Source organism: Canis lupus, chromosome 2, assembly GCF_048164855.1.
Source record: "Canis lupus baileyi chromosome 2, mCanLup2.hap1, whole genome shotgun sequence".
Classification (NCBI taxonomy): Eukaryota; Metazoa; Chordata; class Mammalia; order Carnivora; family Canidae; genus Canis; species Canis lupus.
The window spans coordinates 19,358,167-19,378,894 of record NC_132839.1 but is presented as its reverse complement, the minus strand read 5'-3'; the positions used below and the strand labels follow the sequence as shown (position 1 = coordinate 19,378,894).

The window sequence follows — 20,728 nt, the reverse complement described above, 5'->3', positions numbered from 1 at the left end:
GAGTTGAAAATTTGAAGTTAGATTTTTTTCAGTAGCTTTAGTAACTACAATGAAAGTTTTCATATGAAGTAATACCATTATACAAGTTAGTATTACCTTGAATTGTAACTTTAGCATCACACAAAATGGACTATTTTTAATAGCGAACCTAGATTCTTAGGTAATCTATAATCTTTTGATGCAGTCTTGATACTGTGAATTGATGAAATGCAGCAGGGTCACAAGAGAACATGCATTCATATCCCCTTTCTCCTTTTCCCTGCCTTTTCTCATTTCACTCTTTCATCATCTTTCCAGAAAGTGGCAAAGCAATAGGTGGAGGATAATAGGCTGAACTGCAGAAGCCATGTTGAGTTTAGGGGTGTTCACTGATGCTTTATATGCTAGTGGGGTCCTAGACCAAATTGAAAAGTAGATTGCTTGAGCCTTGTCACTGTCACTCATTTCTGAATTCCCTTTTTACCTCCTTCCTTCATTTACCCACATCCTGGAAACTGGTATTTGATGCTGTCATCTCGTTTTTCCAAAGATCTTATCTCATTCGGGCTGGTTCTTTCACTTGGAATTTGCCATCCCTTTCCTGTTTGCCATTTTGACCACCATTCTCTTAGTGTTCCTAATCTTTCAGGGAGGTATTGGCTTGATTACCTGAAGAAATAATGTGTGAATCCCATTATTCACAGTAATGCTAGAATGAGAGAGAGACTACATTCACCTAGGGAGAGATCTGTTTCTCAACAGAAGGTGCTTTAGAAGTACTTTTACTAGCTGGGCCATTGTTCTAGGCAAAAGACCAGGAATAAAACTGCGATTCTTTGAAATAAGTCTACCCTTTAGGGACGCGGGACGCCTGGGTGGCTTAGCGCTTGAGCGTCTGCCTTCGGCTCAGGGCATGATCCGGGCGTTGGAGCCCCGTATTGGGCTCCCTGCATGGAACCTGCTTCTCTCTCTGTCTCTGACTTCGCCTCTCTCTCAGTCTGTGTCTCTCATGAATAAATAAAATGTTTAAAAAATAATAATTTTACCCATTAAATTTTTCCATAATTCAAAATGTCCTTCTCTACAATCTGTTCATATTAATAAAATTTTACAGTGTTTTATATGTGAAGGAATATAGATTACCATACAACATTTGCTTACAGTTATACTGATATTGCTCATAATATTCATTTACATATTTGTACCTAACTTTTTGAAGTGGAAGTAATTTTTGGGTCTTTGTGGATTCTCTGTGTTGATGATTTTGTTACTTTGGTTTTTATTCTATTAATTTTTTTATAGGTGAAACCAAAAAGACCGCCATCTTAGCCATTTTAGATGATTCTGAGCCAGAGGATGATGAAAGCATCATCATTAGTTTGGTGTACACTGAAGGGGGAAGTAGAATTTTGCCCAGCTCTGACACTGTGAGAGTGAACATTCTGGCCAATGACAACGTGGCAGGAATTGTTAGCTTTCAGACGGCTTCCCGATCTGTCATAGGTCACGAAGGTGGGTTCCTTTTTTTGCTCAGCATATTCATTCTTTTTTCTATGGAGGTCATTTTTTGCTTACTCTTTTAAAGTTTCCAGTGTGTTGTGTTCGTTTGTTTGTTTTTTAATCCTTTCATTACTTTGTAGAGCTGTGTACGTTAGCATGCTTGGAGCTTAGCTGGGAAGGGGTCTGTTTAACTACTTAGGAGCCTTGCAGATTCTAGCTTGTTTCCCTCCACTGATGCAGTTTTAGGAGTTAGTCAAGCTAGGGAGGCTCAGCTTTCTCATTTGTTAAATGACAAGTATTACTTACTTCGTAGTGAGGATTACATGAGTTAATGAACACTTATCACAGTTCCTAATAAGTGTATATGTACTTAGTGGTAGTAATTGATATTAAACAGTGAAACACTGACTCCTTATCCAAAACAAATAGTAGGTTGTAATTAGAGAATATTTTAGCCTGGATTTTTGTATTGTTTTGATAGATTTTACAAGTGAAGTGCCAAACTAGAAAAAAATTAGAAAGTGTCAATTTTTTTCCTTAAGAAATAGAAATTTTCTTGAATCTTTACTTAATATTTTATGTCATACGTAGGATTTTGTATATATAGACTCGTTTTAGCTTCAAATATTTTAGCAGTGTAGATGACTGCTAAAGTCTTTGACTAAGTCTGTTTGAGATAAAACTGGTATTTATAGCCTGTGTTTCACTATAGTCTGTGTTTAGAAAAAAGAATAAATAGAGAAGAAATGACAAGAACATGTATCATGTATTTGGACTTCTATTTTACAGATGAGAAAACTGAGAGGCAGAGAGATTAGGTGACTTGACAATATCATATAGCTCGTTAGTTGCTGTGCTGGAAATGTAATATGTTTTAGTGTGCATTACTTCACTGTACTCCCAACTTGCGAGTTTAACTTACCAATGCAAATGTCTGAGCTCTTTTCCAACACTCTTTCCTTTTATTAGGGGCTTAGAATCTCATGCTGTCATAGCAGTAGCGAGTAAAAATGACTAACAGGTTGCTCTGAATCCATTCTAAAGACAGATCATCAACTCTCAAAAAATTATTTGTAATACAAATAAAAAGTCACTGCAGAAATTAATGTTAGTAATAACAACAATAATACTTAGTGTTTTCTGTGTGCTGGACATTATTATACTTAATTTGAACAACAGTCCTATAAAGCGGGTATAATGGTATACATCTCATTTTCCCACAAGGAGAGTGCATTTTTGAGAAATTAAGTAGTACAGTTATTCATAGTGTAACTTAACCCCAGTATTGTCTGAATCCAGAGCCCATATTATAAGAAAATTTGTGAGAAGAAACTTAATCTGCTGCAGAACTCAACTTTGCAGGAACTTCTGGTAAATATTTCAAGTGACTCTATCTCATGTTAGAGGTGGAAATTGGTTTTTTAGAGATAATAGTTGAACTCAGGAAAATTAATAAGGTGTTTGTGGTTAGAGGAATAAAAGCAAGGTGTCAAAGATGGAGCTGTATGGAACACAAGGCTAAGGTGTTAGGAAAGGAAAAAGACCTTTTTGGAGAGAGAGAAGGCTCTGCCAGAGGTGGGAAGAGACTAAGATAAGAGTGTGTTTTCATTAATTATCAGAAAGAAAATAATTACTGTGTCTCATGATACCATAGGCAACCAGTGAGATCAGATTACCAAATAGACTGGAGGAAATAGTGGTAACTCTAAGAGGATTTTAAAGGAGAATTTGGGGTGGGAAGCAGGTACCTAAGGATGTAGAGGCCTTTAAGCAGTGTTCCTCAAAGTAGGGGCCTCAAGTCAATGCCCATCCATAAAGTGTTTGCTACTGATTTGTGGAAAGAGAAGGTAAGAAGTTCAAATAAGCCTTTCTAGAAACTTATATCTTAATTTTGCTGATAATCAAAAGCATTATCTATGGACTTGTAATTTGTATATCAATATGTTTTTTTTCAAAGAGTTTCCTCTTTGATTAGTAATTAAAATAAATGGCCATGGCCTAAATTGGTAAAAAATGTGCATTATCATATTACTCTTTGAGCATGAGTTTGGTACTAGAAAGAAAACACTGAGTTGCTTTTATTGCTTGCTTGTGTGCTCCCTAGATTTTTCATATTTTCTACATAAAAACTGAGGTGAATTTTTATTCCTTTCCTATGCCTTTATTCCCAAGTTTTTTCTAGAGTCTAAGTTAATTTTTTTAAAGCCACTGTATTGAACCTCAAGAATTCAGAATCTGTGCGTATTTTTTATGTTACCACAAGCTTGTATAGAGAAATGTGTATCAAGTGTATATGTTTACCAAAGTGAATTAATGAAAACTTAATGGTGATTCTTCAAGATAACTGCCTAACAAATAGTATTAAAAAATCATGCCTTGTGGTCTTAAACAATGTTAACACTGCTTTTGACCAAGTGTTGGAGTTTCATTTATGTGAATAGATTTAAAATGTGGACCATACTGAACTTCTGATTCTACAATAATACATTTTCAGTTCATAGGGAGAAATTGCTTTAGTGTTTAACAATGTACTGGATTCAGTAGAATTATGTTTCTCTTTTTCATGCTAAAGCAATTGGACAGATGCCCAGTAGTAAATATTACTTTCTTTCAAATGGAATGGGCAAATTTAAAAATATGGGACAATAGATTTTTACTGTGGTTGAAAACTATGTATACGTGTGCCCTTTATAAATCCATGTTAGGTGTTTCATTCAGTCATCCAGCTTGGCAGCATCGTAATCATCATGTCGTATTCAATGGATTTAAAAATTTACCTTTTTTTCAGAGACACTTTGAAATGTTTTTAGACAAAGATTGGAACAAGAAATGCAATTCTTTTTAAAAATATAGAACCTGCTATATTAGAAACACTCAATTTTTTCTTGGTTTTTTTTTTTTTTTTAAGATTTTATTTATTTATTCATGATAGTCACAGAGAGAGAGAGGGGGGCAGAGACACAGGCAGAGGGAGAAGCAGGCTCCATGCATCGGAAGCCCGACGTGGGATTCGATCCCGGGTCTCCAGGATCGCGCCCTGGGCCAAAGGCAGGCGCCAAACCGCTGCGCCACCCAGGGATCCCTCTTGGTTGTTTTTATTGATAGTTTGTGTCGTACAGTATTCATATCTCTATAGTTTAAGTCATCTTCTATTTATTGTAGAGGGCAATTAATTTGGATGGTCCATGTATATAGCATGTATACATATATCTGTTAAAATACATTTCCTGTGTTTTAATTTTCCATTATTATTACAGTGTAGTTGATGTTTATCTTTTAGAAAAACTCCTGGTTTGTTTTGGGAAATAAAAGTAGACAAAACACTCAGGGTTATTAAAATACATTTTATGTTTACATTTCATAATCTGCATTAGGTTAGGCCTAGATACTATGTGACAGATCCATTTTAGAGTTGAAGATATGTATCACCAACTTTTGGTGGACTCTGGATTTTATATCAAGATGGACTTCTGGTAATGTCATCAGACTCTTCTGTGGGTACGGGCCCTATTTAGGCTTTCATCCTGGGCAAACACTCGAAGATAGCATAGCACACAAGAAAATGTTTATATGAAAATTATAACCTACTCTCTCTGGGACATTCTTTTGGTCCTTTCCTTTATATTTAAAAGACTAAGGATTTGTTTCTTAGCTTTCCTTTTTTTATGACTGTTCTTTGACTCCTCATCTAGGTAGAGGGTAACTTTCTGGTAATTTTTCCCAGGAGACATTTTAATAGACCTGGTCCTGGGAGTCTGCTTTAACGAGGAAAGTCACAACCTCCATTTTGAATATTTGTTTGGAAAATTTGCACACTCTTCATGATTTTTCATATGATTTGTAATAGACTCAGCTTACAAAATTGTATTCAAGGAATACTTTCTTTATCTTTTATTTGTGTGTGTGTGTGTGTGTGTGTGTGTGTGTGGACTGCTTCAAATTGTGTCTCTTGCAATATTTCCTTGCAAGTTACTTGCATGGTAACTTGTTTAATTTTTAAAGGTGATGCTGACTAAGTGATATTAGACTATGAGGCTTTTTTATGTAGAATTTGTAGGAGAATTTTACTTTTTTTCTCTCCATAGCATTTCATTTTTTTTTTTTGCCTTTTAATGGTATATTATTCCCAATTCTCCATGTAAAATCTTGCAATCCTTTTTTATTATTATGATTAATAGTTCCCCATCAACATGGATCTTTATTGACCTACATTTTGTTTTCTTGCCATTTGTGTTCATAATGCATTTTTAGCACTGGATCAAGCTTCTGTTATTTTCTTCTTGAAGTATTAAAGTTTTGTCACTTAAAAAAATCTGAAAAACCATGACTGTGTAAATATTTTTATTTGTGTCACCAGACCTCACTGTAGGTGAAAGTGCTTAATTACTCCAAAGCTCTCTTTGTGTCTCTCAGTAATAAACTCTTTGTTTAATACAAAGCTACCCTATGGGAAATTGTGCAAGGTGTACAATAGAGGAACTCTAGGATTTCATAGTAGTGTCTATATTTTGTTCATATGAATTATACAAGTACACAATTTTTCAATGATAACTGGCAATTATGGCTGATTGCACAGGCTTTCAGTAACTCTGAAACAATCTGATTCCTAACTAGCAGTCCCTATATGGTTTAAAAAAAATCCCAAGACATAGTCTACTAATATAATGGTGATTAATTTTTTTTTGTATTGAAACACTTAAAAATGTATACATTGAAGTGTTTGAGGAAGTGTGGTTTGGAAATCTTTCTGATCCTTTGCCTTGTTTTCTGTTCTCCCCAGATAATTCATTGCACTAACGTTATGTGTGCTTAAATTTAGTATGAAAGTTTTAGTGTGTTTTTTAGTAACTGAAATTAAAGATAATCTCTAAATTAATTAATCCATCATATTAGAAGAAGTCTATTTTAGAAATATTTGTTCTTTTATTATCTTCAGAAATAAAAATTATAGTTTAAAAGATAGAAAAAGATGTTTATATTTTGTCATATTTCTCCTGTCCTTGTTTAAAAAATGTCAGAAGTGTTTGCTTATTTGTATAACTAAGTAATAGTGATATTTTCCATGAATATGCAGGGATTTTAACTATACATCTGTGCCACAAAATTTAAATAAGATGTGTTCTTTTAAAGCCCTCTAAACACCACTCATATCATTTCATAAAAGTAATTATTTTCTTAAAACTTCTTTTTAAAGATTTATTTATCTATTTATTTGAGAGAGATTGAGGGGAGGTGGTAGTGGGAGGGGGAGAGAGACCTAAGCAAACTTCATGCTGAATGCAGAGCTGGATGTGGGGCTCGATCCCATGACTCCAACATCCTGACCTGAACCAAAACCAAGAGTTGGTAGCCCAACCTACCCAGGTGCCCCAAAAGTAATTATTTTTTTAGTAATACAGTTCATTAGTGTACTTTGTTTTCATTATTGTATAAGACTTTTGAATTAAGTGCATTTTCAGCAAGCCATGTGGCCATCAGCAGTACTCCCTAGGAACTTACTTTCCACTTTCAGCAGTTTAAAAGAAATGATTGTCATGATTTTCTTCAATTTTACAAAGTATTATGTGGGGATAAAAACCAGGAATGGAAACTATGAAGCATCTAAAATACCTCAATTATCCAGGAAGGAAAACTTTGGTGAAGTTACAGAGGCTGATGTACAAATTTGACATTTTCCTTTGTATTTCTTTTTATAAAACAAAATCATTGATGGTATATGTAAGTTACAATTTAAAGAAATGTGATTTTCAGGTATTTGCAAGCATTTTTATGCATGCACTGTGTAAAATCACATTGCATATCAGTGTAAGGAATTTGTGTCCTTTGGAGAAGTGAAGGAAGAATTTACTTGTGTTATTACTAGTTTTGACCATAAGGACTTTATTAATTTCTTTAAATTACAGAACATTTGTGTTCTGGTGCATGTTTTGGAGTGTATAAAAGTTTGTGTTCCCCATTTTAGCATGTGCTTTTGGTAACTTTTACGTATTGAACTTCTTGAAGTTCTATCTAAATGAAAATACTTAAACATGGGATCCCTGTGTTATTAATAAACAATAAGCATGTATGAAGCTTCTGGAAAATTTGAAACAGAACAGTCTTGTAATGTTTTTGGAAAAGGTGCCATAATAGTTGCATGTTTGGGATTTGGGTTTTGTTGAGTTCAGATGTTGCTTATTTTCTATTAAGCATTTATCAGTCTGTACATTTCATTTGCAGGAGAAATTTTGCAATTCCATGTGGTAAGAACACCTCCTGGTCGAGGAAATGTTTCTGTTAACTGGAAAATTATTGGGAAAAACCTAGAACTCAATTTTGCTAACTCTACTGGACAGCTCTTCTTTCCTGAGGTAATACCACAAAGAAAAGATTTAACACAAATTCGTAGAGAAGACAATGTATTTTGAAGGAAATGGGAAAACTCCGATTATGTAAAACAAAGTTTAACAGAAATTGACAGGGAGCTTGCTTAGAAACCTAGAGGAAAAAAAAAAACAGTACTCAAAGAGGTTCTAAGACTTACAACGTGGGTTTGTATTTTCCTGTGTACTTGGCAGATCTTCTTGAAGGCAACAACAAATGTCAGCTTTGCATTTGAGCCAGGCTTTCTTGCTGCTCCCCTGACCTCCCACCTTTGGTGTCCCCTGTGTCGTTCTAAACATGATGGACAGTACTTGTCTGCTTCTCTTAGTCCTCCCTGTCTTGGAACTCTATGTGCAAGATGATAGCAAATATAGCTCCAAAAACAAGTATCCTTTTATGTCCTGTTCACATTGTATTTTTGAGGTTCCATTTAGAAGCTCTCTGATAGTTTGAAAGAAGGTGATAGGAAATAACTTTATAAAAACATTTCTTGGATAGGAAATCAGCACCATTTAATTATAACTCTCTCATCTTCATCTCCTTCCCATACACACTTAGTATGAATTCTTGTTGGATTATACATTTAATTCTTTTTTTCCTCCTCATTTACACTCCCTTGATATTAAGCTAAATCCCATAACTTTCCGCCTTAAGTAACTACACTGGCCTCCTACTAGCTGCTTTTCCTCCAACACCGCCTTCTTTTTCATGCTTCCATTTTCCCTGTTCATCATTGCCATAGAAATCTCCCAACGTATTGCTTTGTCTTAAATTTTCAATATTGGGTGAGATCTACATTCACTAGCTCAGCATTCAAGATCCTCCACAATTAGCCCCTATCTAACTTATGCCTGATTTCCCATTCATCAGTAGTTTTTATTTATTTTATTTTTTAAGCCACAGAATGCTTCCTTAAATGAAAATATATTTGCATGCACAATTTATAAATCTAATCAAAGCAGGAGATATTTTGTGTTCAGTGCCAATAGGGGGGTGAATTTCTTTCTGTTCAACATAGGGGTCCTTGAATAAAACAGTCTTTGTGCATTTGTTGGATGACAACGTACCTGAGGAAAAAGAAGTATACCAAGTCATTCTATATGATGTCAGCACACAAGGTAATTCAAAATTCAGTTTGATCTTTTTTTCAGGTATAGCTGTTCTTTTTAGAAAAAAATAATACTTGCCATCTCTATCTTTAACAACTAGATGTATACTAATTAAAAAGTATTACTTTATTTTTTAAAAAGTATTACTTTAAATATTATCTATCCCATAAAAATGTTAGGTCTAAAAAAAAAAATGAGCTCCAAATGCGAACACTTCTCTTTGTGGACTCAGGAAAAACCTCTAAAGATTTTGCTAAGTATTTTCTTACAGAATAAAATAGATTTCCAAAGGAAGAATTTTTCTGTGATTCATTTTTATTAGCAGACCAATTTGGATTTGGACCAATTATATAGGTAATTCAAAACTAATCACTTCGAGCAAATTATCTGGGTACTTTTTTCAGTGTCTACTCAATTTCTGTAATTCAGATGACCATTATAGCAAATAATAACAGTAATATGTCAAGTGAAAAAATTTTATGATTTACCGTCTAGAAAAAGAAAACGAAGTAAGTCAATCGGAGAAGGACAAACATTATATGTTCTCATTCATTTGGGGAATATAAATAATAGTGAAAGGGAATATAAGGGAAGGGAGAAGAAATGTGTGGGAAATATCAGAAAGGGAGACAGAACGTAAAGACTGCTAACTCTGGGAAACGAACTAGAGGTGGTAGAAGGGGAGGAGGGCGGGGGGTGGGAGTGATTGGGTGACGGGCACTGGGTGTTATTCTGTATGTTGGTAAATTGAACACCAATAAAAAATAAATTAAAAAAAAGAAAAGAAAACGAAAATGTAGGTTCTGTTTGTCAACCTGAAGATTTCTGTTAAAGGAGCCAATGAAACAGAACACTTCATGGGTACTTCAGTATGTTTCAGAGAGTGGGGCTATCTTTTAAGTATTTAGAGGTTAATGCCAAATCACCGTTAGATTTCTTATGATCCCTGTTGTTTGTAGGAGTCCCACCAGCAGGAATTGCTCTGCTTGATGCTCAAGGATATGCAGCTGTCCTGACTGTAGAAGCCAGTGATGAACCACATGGAGTTTTAAATTTTGCTCTTTCATCAAGATTTGTTTTGCTGCAAGAGGCTAACATAACAGTTCAGCTTTTCATCAACAGAGAATTCGGATCTCTAGGTTTGTGTTACTAAGTGAATGGGGTTTCTAGGCAGATTCTTTTTTAATATTCTACTTGTGTGGATGAAAGCCATTGCTAAAATAAGTCAGACAGGAAAAAAATATTTGTTAATTCAGAACAGGACTTTATAGCTTCTTTATTTTTGAAGTATATTTATTATTATTATTTTTTTAGTAATCTCTACATGCACTGTGGGGCTCAAACCCACAACCCTGAAATCAGGTGTCACATGCTCTTCTGACAGAGCCAGCCAGGCACCCCTAACTTCTTTATTTTTGAAAGATTAAAACAATTACCTATCATCACAGAAATACTGTGTAACGATCATAAAATCTCAGCAGTGTATAATAATAGGCTGGCTCTGGGTCCACTACCATATGTTGGGGTTGGCCAAGGGTTGCCCTACTCCACATGTCTCTCATTCTTCTGTGATGATTGGAGGCCAAAGAAAGCAAGCAAAAGAATGCCAGACCTCTTGAGATCTGGGCTCAGAACTAGCATGTAATCACCTTTACTTTGTATTAACAGCCAAAGCAAGTCACAGCCACACAGGGGACGTACTGCATTGCAAGTCTAGAGGCAGTGCAGTACGTCCCCTTGCCCACAATGGACATCATTGAGCCATTACATGGCAAAGGCCAAGGGTAGAGGAGGAAGTAAGGAATTGGGGCCAACAATACAAGCTACTGTAGATGTTAGGAAATAAAAAGGCTATAACACTCTGATATTATTTTAAGAGTTTAAATAATTATAAGATCTTTTATCATCTGATTCAATTAGGAGCCATTAATGTCACCTATAGCACAGTTCCTGGAATGTTGAGTCTAAAGAACCAAACGGAAGGAAACCTAGCTGAGCCAGATGTTGACTTTGTCTCAGTAGTTGGCTTTCTGATTTTAGAAGAAGGGGAAACGACAGCAGCCATCAACATTACTATACTTGAGGTAAAACTCTTTATTTTGTTATTATCATATTAAATCTGAATAACTTCCAAGAAAGTAGAAATTCATGGAATATTCTGGTGCTTTTAAATCAGGTTATTTCTTTTTGTGAATTTTTAAAAACCACACAGGAGTTTCTGTTCTCGTCTGAATAGGCTGGTCTGCTGTTGTGTATTTTATTATAGAAACATCTCATGATAAAGAGAATTTCCTTAGAGCAGTCACCTTTAAGATAGACATTGGCCTAAGAAGATTCCAGGAGAGCATTTTGACATTTTGATTATTCCAAAGGATTTATTGGACCAGCAAATCCATGTAGGTCAGCCTTTTAGTTATTAAGGACTGGTTAAATTAGAGATAGAAACTCACTAGAGGCTGTTGGTATAAAATGTGATTACGGTCAACTTAAAGTTATCACTGGTGATTGAAATTGCATTTTAAATGATTTTTCATATTGTGAAACCTCATGCTGTTTTGAGACTCAGTGTTTCAGCTACCTTGAATACATTTCCAAGAGGTTTATGAAAATAGTATGTATGGAGGTGATAGGAGATGATATGTAGGGTGGAGAGGGAAGAGAATAAATATTGCTATAGGAAAATTTTTAATTACTATGTATTTTGGGGTTCTGTTTTTGAAAAGATTTTATTTTCTCAGAGGCTTTTTACTTTTACAAAATTATTAGTGGTGTAAACTATCCACCATCTGAAGTTATTAACTCCTGTTTTGTTGATTACCATAGCACAGTGACCTAATACAATAGTATGAGAACTCTAGAGCCGTAAGATAAAAGGTAATATTTAGCATATGACATGGAACACACGATTTGATAAAATAAAACTTTAAACCAAGTCTTCTTTCAAATATATAATCTATTAATATAATGGAATACAAACAAATGGATTATTCCTTAGATATGATAGTTCTTAAAACAGAAAATATGTAGCCAACCCTCTTTTCTTTGCAGAGTCTAGTTTTATGAACACAGGATCTCCAGTTTCCGTTTTTTTCTCCTTAGCTCTTTGTAGCAATTTCTGTTCCCTGAGTAGCATGAGAGTAAGAGACTGCAGACCTGTATACACAGAAATCAGCCAGGCCTGGGTTGATGGTGGGGGACAGTGGTCAGTGATGGGAGGTAGTTGTGTGAGAGTGAGGAACAGTGGGGATTGGGGGGGCTTCCCTTTTATATCATTGATTCTGTAACTCCCTGTGGTGTATATATTATAGAAGATAGTTTAGAGACTTTCTTATTTTTTCATAGGAAATACATCTCCATAAATAAAATGAATAAAATGTATGAACTGACATTTTATATATACATATATGTACATAGACGTATAACACACACATATGTACAAACACACATTGGATTTTTATGTAAATATTGTTGGCTGTCCAGTCACAATTGATATGGGTTTTGCTAGTCCTCAAGTTTTGAGCACCTGCCTTTTTTTCATTTTTCATATGGGCACCAGTGATTAATAGTAATAGTGTATTAAAATTAACCGTCACAAATATCTATCACTTTTTAAGGACCCTCTCAGGCCAGGCACTCCATACTCATTATTTTTAATCGTTTTTACAGTTCCCAAAGTAGCTGTTATTTTCCCCATTATAAAGATGGTGGAAGTGAGGCCTTTAAGTTGAAGTAACTCACTTAAAATTACAGAATTTGCTGTTGGATCTCCAAAAACTGCGAAGCTTGTTATTTTTTCCATAGTATTCTGCTCCACATTCTAATTATTGGATTTTGACATAATTTAAAATCTTTTGCTCCCAGTATATTTAAAATATATTAGGTTGGTATATATTTCTATAATTGGTTTACATATTATGTTAGTCTAGGAAAAATGATACATTAGCAGTCTTATGTGGTTTAACCTAACAACTTATCATATAATCAGGTATAAGTTTATACTTTTATTATTTTTTAATGTCAGCTTTATTGAAGTATAATTAACAAATACTGAATGGTATCACTTATATGTAGAGTCTAAAAATGTATATAAAACTATAAGATATTTAAAATGTATATTGTGGTGGTTTTATATATATATATACATACATACATAGTGTGTATATATACATACATACATATATACACACATACATACATTGTAAAAGGGATTCCCCCTGTTTGACATATTCAATCACCTTACATGTTTATCTTTTTTGTGTATGAAAATATTTAAGTTCTATTCTCTTAGCAAATTTCAACTATATAATACACTGTTGTCAACTATATAGTCACTACATTTTACATGAGACACTCAGACCTTACTTATCTTATAGCTGAGTTTGCATTCTTTAACCAACCTCTCCTTTTTTACCCTGCCTCCAGCCCCTGGCCCTGGCAACCAGTTTTTTACTCTCTGTTTCTATGAGTTTAATGTTTTCTTCTCTTTTTTTAGACTCCACTGATACTGCATGATACTATGCAGTATCTGTCTTTCTCTGTCTGGCTTATTTCACTTAGCACAATGCCCTTTCGATTGATCCATGTTTTTTGCAAATGGCAGGATTTCCATCTTCCTTGTGGCTGAATAATCCATTGTGTTTCTATATACCACATCTTCTTCATTCACTTACTCATTGATAGACACTTAAGTTGTTTCCATATCTTGGCTATTGTGAATAATTCCACTAATATGGGAGTGCAGATATCTCTTTGATATCTTGTTTTTGTTACCTTTGGATATATACTCTGGTATGGGATTACCTGATTATATGGTTGTTCTATTTTTAAGTTTTTGAGGAGCCTTCATATTGTTTTGCATAGTGGCTGCACAGTTTACATTTCCACCAACAATGCACAAGGATTCCCTTTTCTCCACACCTTCACCAATATTTAGCTCTTGTCTTTCTTGATAATAGTCACTCTAAGGGATGTGAGGTGATGTCTCATTTTGATTTTGATTTGCATTTCCATGATGATCAGTGATGTTGGGTACCTTTTCATGCATGTATGGACCACTTGTATACATCTTCCTTGAAAAAATGTTTATTCAGTTCTTTCTACATTTTTAAACCAGACTTGTTGTGTTTTGTTTTGTTATGTTTTTGCTGCAGAGTCGTATGAGTTCTTTATATATTTTGAATATTAACCCTTTATTACATATGTCATTTGCAAATATTTTATTCCATTCCATTGGTTGCCATTTCATTTTGTAGATGTTTTCCTTTGCTGTGCTGAATCATTTTAATTTTAATATAGTCCATTTGTTTATTTTTGCTTTTGTTGCTTTTGGTGTCAAATCTGAAAAAAATCAGAGCCAATACATGTTTATTTTTAAAATTTTAAATATTTTTATTCTAGGTTTGCATGTTTAAGCATATATATATTTATTAGATAATTTTAAAAGCTGCTTTTGAGAGGTTATTACTTTGAGAACATAACTATGGGGGATTTAATGGATATAATTTTTGCAGGATGACATACCAGAACTAGAAGAATATTTCCTTGTGAATTTAACTTATGTGGACCTCATCATGGCTTCTTTAACTTCATTTCCTCCTAGACTAGGTATGGTATTTGTTTTCATTTATTCACTTCAAACAAAGTAAAGTGATCACTGTAATACTTGTTAATCTCAGCTATAGAAGAAAATATGGTGAGCTTTTAGATTTGTTTTAATTTAGAGAGTGTCATCTATTGCAGTTTTATATACTGGAGATTGTAAACACATTTAAGGATTAATTATTGTGTGGTGCTTTTTAAATTTTAAATTTTACAACTATTTATAACTGAATTTGTAATCTTCAAAATAGAATCGGTTCTTAGGAAGGCATTTTTTCCTTTTAAAATTTCATTTGCTGTTTTCATTAGATCTCCAGAGTATCAGATGATTTTATTTTCCTTTAGGTTAAGCAGAACATTTGTTTGCTTGTTATGTTCTCTGCTTCTTTTTTGACCTTTTACCTCTTTTTTTTCATGCTTTAGAAAAGACTCAGTTAATTCATTACAGACTGAAAGGTAAAACTTGAACCTCAGATTAAATTTATGTAGATTAAAAAGATGTATTTTTATTTTAAAACACAAACTTTTGTTCGCGTTTTAGACATTTAATATCAGGGATTTGGTGGAAACTTATAGGTGTGATAGCCCAGGAGGTGGTGGTGATGAATAGCACTGTGATAGCCTCTTCCCCATCCCTTGGTTAGAATGTGCTCTGGACAGGGTGGAGGCTGATTAGGCGGCAGGTTAGTCTGGGTTAAAGGAGGATAATCATGGCCAAGAGGAATGAGCTAAGAAACAAGGGTTCCTTATTCACTTTTGAGGCTCCGTATGACAAGGATTTCCTTTGGAAATAATGGAAGGGAATCACCAGTTTTTAACATATTATTATTATTATTTGAAAAGTTTCAGTTCTTTTGCAAAAGAAATATTTGACTCCAGTGACTAGGCTGTTGATATGAGGCATTTACTAGATGATAGTTATTAATGCAAATAAAGCTAATGGATATTTTGTATTTCTTTATACTCATATTAGGGGTCATTTAAATAGTTTAACTTTTGTTTAATGCTTTCTTAATGCCCCCATTTCAAGTGCTTTATTTGTTAGTACCATCATTCCTTCTACTTTCCCATTTTACAAATGAGGGAGCTGAGGCTTTGAGAAGCTTAGTAATGTGCTGGGAGCCACACAGCTAGGAGATGCTGGAGCTGGGCTTGTGCTTTGTAGCCCCTAGTCTGATGGGCAGATTTTTATTTTATATTCTTTTTTTTGGTAATGTTCTCTTTACTCAGAGAGAACGACACTCTCCCTATATCCCATCCCCACCTAGGCAGCTGCCATAAGTATTCTAAGAGTAAAGTAGAGCCTCTGAGTTTTAAAAGGGAAAGGCCAAAAATATTAAAAAACTAAACAGGAACAGAGTTGGTTAATATTTCAATACTGAATAATGAATGATGGTAACATACCAAACTTGGTAGACAAAGTACAAAATTAAAAGGGGTAAGAGAAATTTACTTGAGTCTGTTAGTCTCTGTCCCCCTAACCTCTTCCCCTTTTTCCCCTCCTGTCCCAACTTGTATCCCTGTCTCTCCCTGCATCTCCTTCTTATACCTGTTTTTACTCTGCAGCACTTCCTGCCTGTCTCTTCCCATTTCTTTCTCTTTTCTTGCGCTTTATACTCCTCCCAATGATCTCTATTATCCTTTCCTCTTTTTATTAAATTAATAGAAATAAAACCATAATCTCAGGTGCCTATTTTATATTGTTCTCAGTTCATTAGATTTCTATAAGTCAATGCTCTTGTTAGCAAAAAGTTTTCTTAATCAGATAGCATAAGCATTGATATCTTTATTTTCTTAAACATCTTTTGAGTGATGTTGACTATTTCTATATGAAAAATTATGTGATCTATATGTCAAATAATCTTCTTTGTAATCATTTTTATTTAAAAATATATTTCTGTTTTTTTTCAGATTCAGAAGGCTTGACTGCACAAATTATTATTGATGCCAATGATGGTGTTCGAGGCATAATTGAATGGCAACATAGTAGGTAAGACCAAGGCTGTGTGAGAGTCCTTTTCTGAGTGTCAGATTCCTTATCTACTGAATAAAAGCTAATAAGGAAAAGATTAATGTATTCTGTTTATTTTAGGTTTGAAGTAAATGAAACCAAAGAAAGTGTAACATTGGTAGCCCAGAGGAGCAGAGGGACTCTTGGCCACGTTTCCTTGTTTGTGTATGCCCAGAATTTGGAAGCACAGCTGGGGCTGGATTACATCTTCACCCCAATGGTGAAATCCTTGAGAATTATACTGAATTGGGTCTTGTATAAATAAATTAATCTTAAAGTAATAAACTATTATGTATTCCATAATAAATTAGGGTAGAAGACTTCTACATTGTGGAATAGCTTCCCTCACTATTTTGGTAAAATTTGTAAATTGAATTTTTAGTTCTAAATATTATTCTGCATTTTATTTTATTCATCCATTTTGTTTTAATATTTGATACTATTTTATTCACTATCTTTTTGCAATATTTGAAAATGTGTACACAAGTTATCGTGTCAAATAATTTGTCATCATATTTTATCAGAGTGTTCCAGAGTGTTTCTTGAGCTTCTTGAAAATTTTAAATCTTTTATTTCTTTGTTTTAATTTACTGAAATACCATTAGTGTTTTAAAATGCTTTTTTGTGTCTGATGCCTTTTATTCTTTAGTCAAATACTTACTTTTTCTCTTCTCCACAAGTTTTAATTTTTAAACTTAATGTCAATTTAAATAAAAAGAGATCAAAAATTAAGGGAAAAAATCCCTTATTTTTATTTAAATAGCTCATTTCATGTTGCCACCCATGTTGTATTTCCTGTCAAATATCCTATAAAAACTGAACACTGTATTTAAATATATTATCTACTCTCACTTTCTTGACCAGATTCTTCATTTTGTTGATGGAGAAAGGTATAAAAATATTGATATCATGATTCTTGATGATGACATTCCAGAAGGAGATGAAACATTTCAGCTGATTTTAACAAATCCTTCTCCTGGACTAGAGCTGGGAGAAAAAACAATAGGTATTTGATAATTTTTCATACACAGTTCACTCTCACTCATGCTGTTTTCCTAATATGGAGGTAGATGTTGAGGGATTAGGGAGTCTAGATAGTTTTCTGTGCTTAGAATTAAAAATATTATAGTAGACATTTTGGAATTCTTGTGTCAGTATAACAGTAGTTGTGTGTGTGTGTGTGTGTGTGTGTGTGGTGTGTATGAAACAAAAAAGTAGGTTGGTAGTAAGGTAGTAAGAAATTAAATCATTTCTGTAGCTTTCATAGGTTTTATTTAATTTGTAAATGTCTTTCATTTGAAATTTGAATACTGCTCTGGTTTCCTATTTAACAATAGAGGGAATGACAAGGTTTTGATGTCATCCCATTGCTGTATTATCTCCACATAGAATTGAAGTATATTGACACCTAAGATGTTATAGGGGCCATAATTGTTATGAAAATTCATCTAGTTTACTGCTTATTAGATATCCTACTGACTGCTTAGAGATGATAAAAAAGAGAGGAGAATTCATGTAAATCCAGAACTATGGGATTGGAAGGGCTCTTTAAAAGTCACTTAATTTAGTTCCCATGGTAATATATAAGTCAGGTGGACTTACTCTTCAACCTCTTGTTTAAGTTAGTGGCTGACTGTTCTTTGGGATTCCCTTGACCTAATTAACCTTTGTATTCCTAAATTATTGGCCCTTATGTGAAAAAAAATCTGATTTGTAGAAAAAAGAAATAATTTTGAATAACCCAAGAACTGGTTTTCACTTTTCTTGCCATATTAATGAAACAGATTGATATTTCTAAGTCTTTCGAAACTTTCTTGAGTCAATGGCCATTGTTTCAAATTCAGAGTATGTCGGAAGTGTACTCTTTTTTTGTTGTTGTAGAACCTAGTGGGTTGTATGTAAAGGGTTATAGGAATGGACATAATGTGTTGGTTAAGAATCTTTTATGTATAAACCATAGAAAACCCAATTCAAGTGGACTTAAAGATAGTTTATTGGCTCATTTAATCTATGGGTCCAGAGACATACAGCTATAGATGAAGTGGGACCAGGACTTAACATGCCACCTCTCCTTGCCTTTTGGAGTATTGGCTTCATTATAAGGCCAATGTTACTTGTCACAAGATAATTATTCACGTCATTCTTTTACACTCCACATAATAGGAAAGAGGAGCACTCAAACTCAAGCCATTCTTAAAGAAGTCCTAATATAATTCTGTTTGGAATTATGAAGGTTACATGCCCACCACCATGAGTAGGGGGAAATAATATCTTGTTCTCTGTTTATGTTATGCTTGTAATTTTCTTTTCTTTCTTTCTTTTTTTAAGATTTATTTATTTATTTATTTATTTATTCATTCATGAGGGAGGAGAGAGAGAGGCAGAGACACAGGCAGAGGGAGAAGCACGCTTCATGCAGGGAGCCCAATGCGGGACCCGAACCCAGGACTCCAGGATCATGCCCTGGGCCCAAGGCAGGTGCTAAACCACTGAGCCACCCAGGGATCTCCTGCTTGTAATTTTCTATTTTAAAATATAAAATAATCCTCAGAATAATAAGTGCTTTGGAAGTGGGTAATTTCTTAAACTATGCCCCACTTATCAGCCTTACACTATTCCCAAACTTTTTTTTTTAAAAAAAGAATTTATTTATTTATTCATGAGAGACACACAGAGAGAGGAAGAGCATAAGCAGAGGGAGAAGCAGGCTCCCTATGGGGAGCCTGATGTGGGACTCGATCCCAGAACTCCAGGATCACATCCTGAGTCAAAGGCAGACGCTCAACCACTGAGCCTCCAGGTGCTCCTATTTTCAAATTTTCATTAAGTTTCAATAAACATTCTTATATGTAAATCTTTGTATATGTGAAGAACCAAGTACATCTGTTGAGTACAAAGTGTTGAGTGGAAAGGACATCAGCTACCTTCTATGTTACTCCCACTCCAAAATGTGTATATAAAATTTCTGTTTCTCTACATTCTTAACAGAAATTTCTATGGACTTTAACATTAAAAAATTCTAATGTATAAAAGAAATGTGGTTGTATTGTACATTTTTTCTTCATTTCCATGTTCATTTATTAGGTTGATCCTGGCAATTTGTTTTTTGTTTGTGTGATTAGATTTTTATATCTCTTACTGTGTTTTTCTGTGGCATCTACTTTTTCTGGTTTATAGGAATAACTCCTATATTCTGAAGTCAGTCCCTTGCTTATTAAATGTTGTAGTTTCTCCCAGTCCCTCATTTATCTTTTAGTATGATGTCTTTTATTTAAAATTGTTTAAAATACTTAAAATATCATATATTTTCTGATATGCTTTAAAATGCTATTTAGATATTTCCACTCAAAAGCTATAAAATATTTTCATAATTTTGATACACATTTAATTATGTAACATATCACTAATTTATTCATTAGTGGCAAATGAGGTAAGGCTACAACTTGATTTTTCTCCTAAAATGTATAATCAGTTCCCTAAAACTTTATAGAGAATGAGACATCAATTTTCCATTGATTTTCAATGTAAAACTTATTTTTGTTTGTCTATCTGTGTCATCTGTTTTTCCTGGACTCTGTTCTATTTGCCTGTTCATGTACTAATAACAGTTTTATTTGTCATAGTTCTGAAAGACATTTTATTATTTTTTTTAGGCCAAATACTTTTTATTTTTCTTTTTTTTTTTTTTTTTTTTTTAATTTTTATTTATTTATTATAGTCACAGAGAGAGAGAGAGAGGCAGAGACACAGGCAGAGGGAGAAGCAGGCTCCATGCACCGGGAGCCCGACGTGGGACTCGATCCCGGGTCCCCAGGATCGCGCCCTGGGCCAAAGGCAGGCGCCAAACCGCTGCGCCACCCAGGGATCCCTATTTTTCTTTCTCTAAATCATCTCACCTATTCTTTCAGATGTCTTCCATTATGAACTTTAAAATCAACCAATTGAATTCTGTAAGACACTGTTTTGATAGTGTTGGGGTTGAAGTTTTAGGTTAATTTGGAAGGACTCAACATCATTATAGTATTGTTTTTCCATTTAGAAATATGATACATACCTCTCCATTAATTTAGATCTTCTTTTGTTTTATTGCCTTAGTTTGTGTTCCCCAAAAAGCAAACCCTGAGACAAAGATTTGGGTGGAAGTAGTTTATTTGGGAGATGATCTCTG

At 34.0% G+C, this 20,728-nt stretch overlaps 1 protein-coding gene across 1 annotated transcript in view; it reads left to right on the top strand.

The window, feature by feature from the left end:
- ADGRV1 (adhesion G protein-coupled receptor V1) overlaps positions 1-20,728 on the top strand; it is a 520,471-nt gene that overhangs the window by 112,010 nt on the left and 387,733 nt on the right. Inside the window, exons 34-42 of the mRNA XM_072791879.1 lie at positions 1,282-1,491; positions 7,699-7,829; positions 8,861-8,960; positions 9,911-10,090; positions 10,872-11,035; positions 14,462-14,555; positions 16,461-16,539; positions 16,642-16,780; positions 17,425-17,566. Of these exons, the coding sequence (XP_072647980.1) occupies positions 1,282-1,491; positions 7,699-7,829; positions 8,861-8,960; positions 9,911-10,090; positions 10,872-11,035; positions 14,462-14,555; positions 16,461-16,539; positions 16,642-16,780; positions 17,425-17,566 (1,239 nt within the window). The remainder of the gene's footprint in view (positions 1-1,281; positions 1,492-7,698; positions 7,830-8,860; positions 8,961-9,910; positions 10,091-10,871; positions 11,036-14,461; positions 14,556-16,460; positions 16,540-16,641; positions 16,781-17,424; positions 17,567-20,728) is intronic.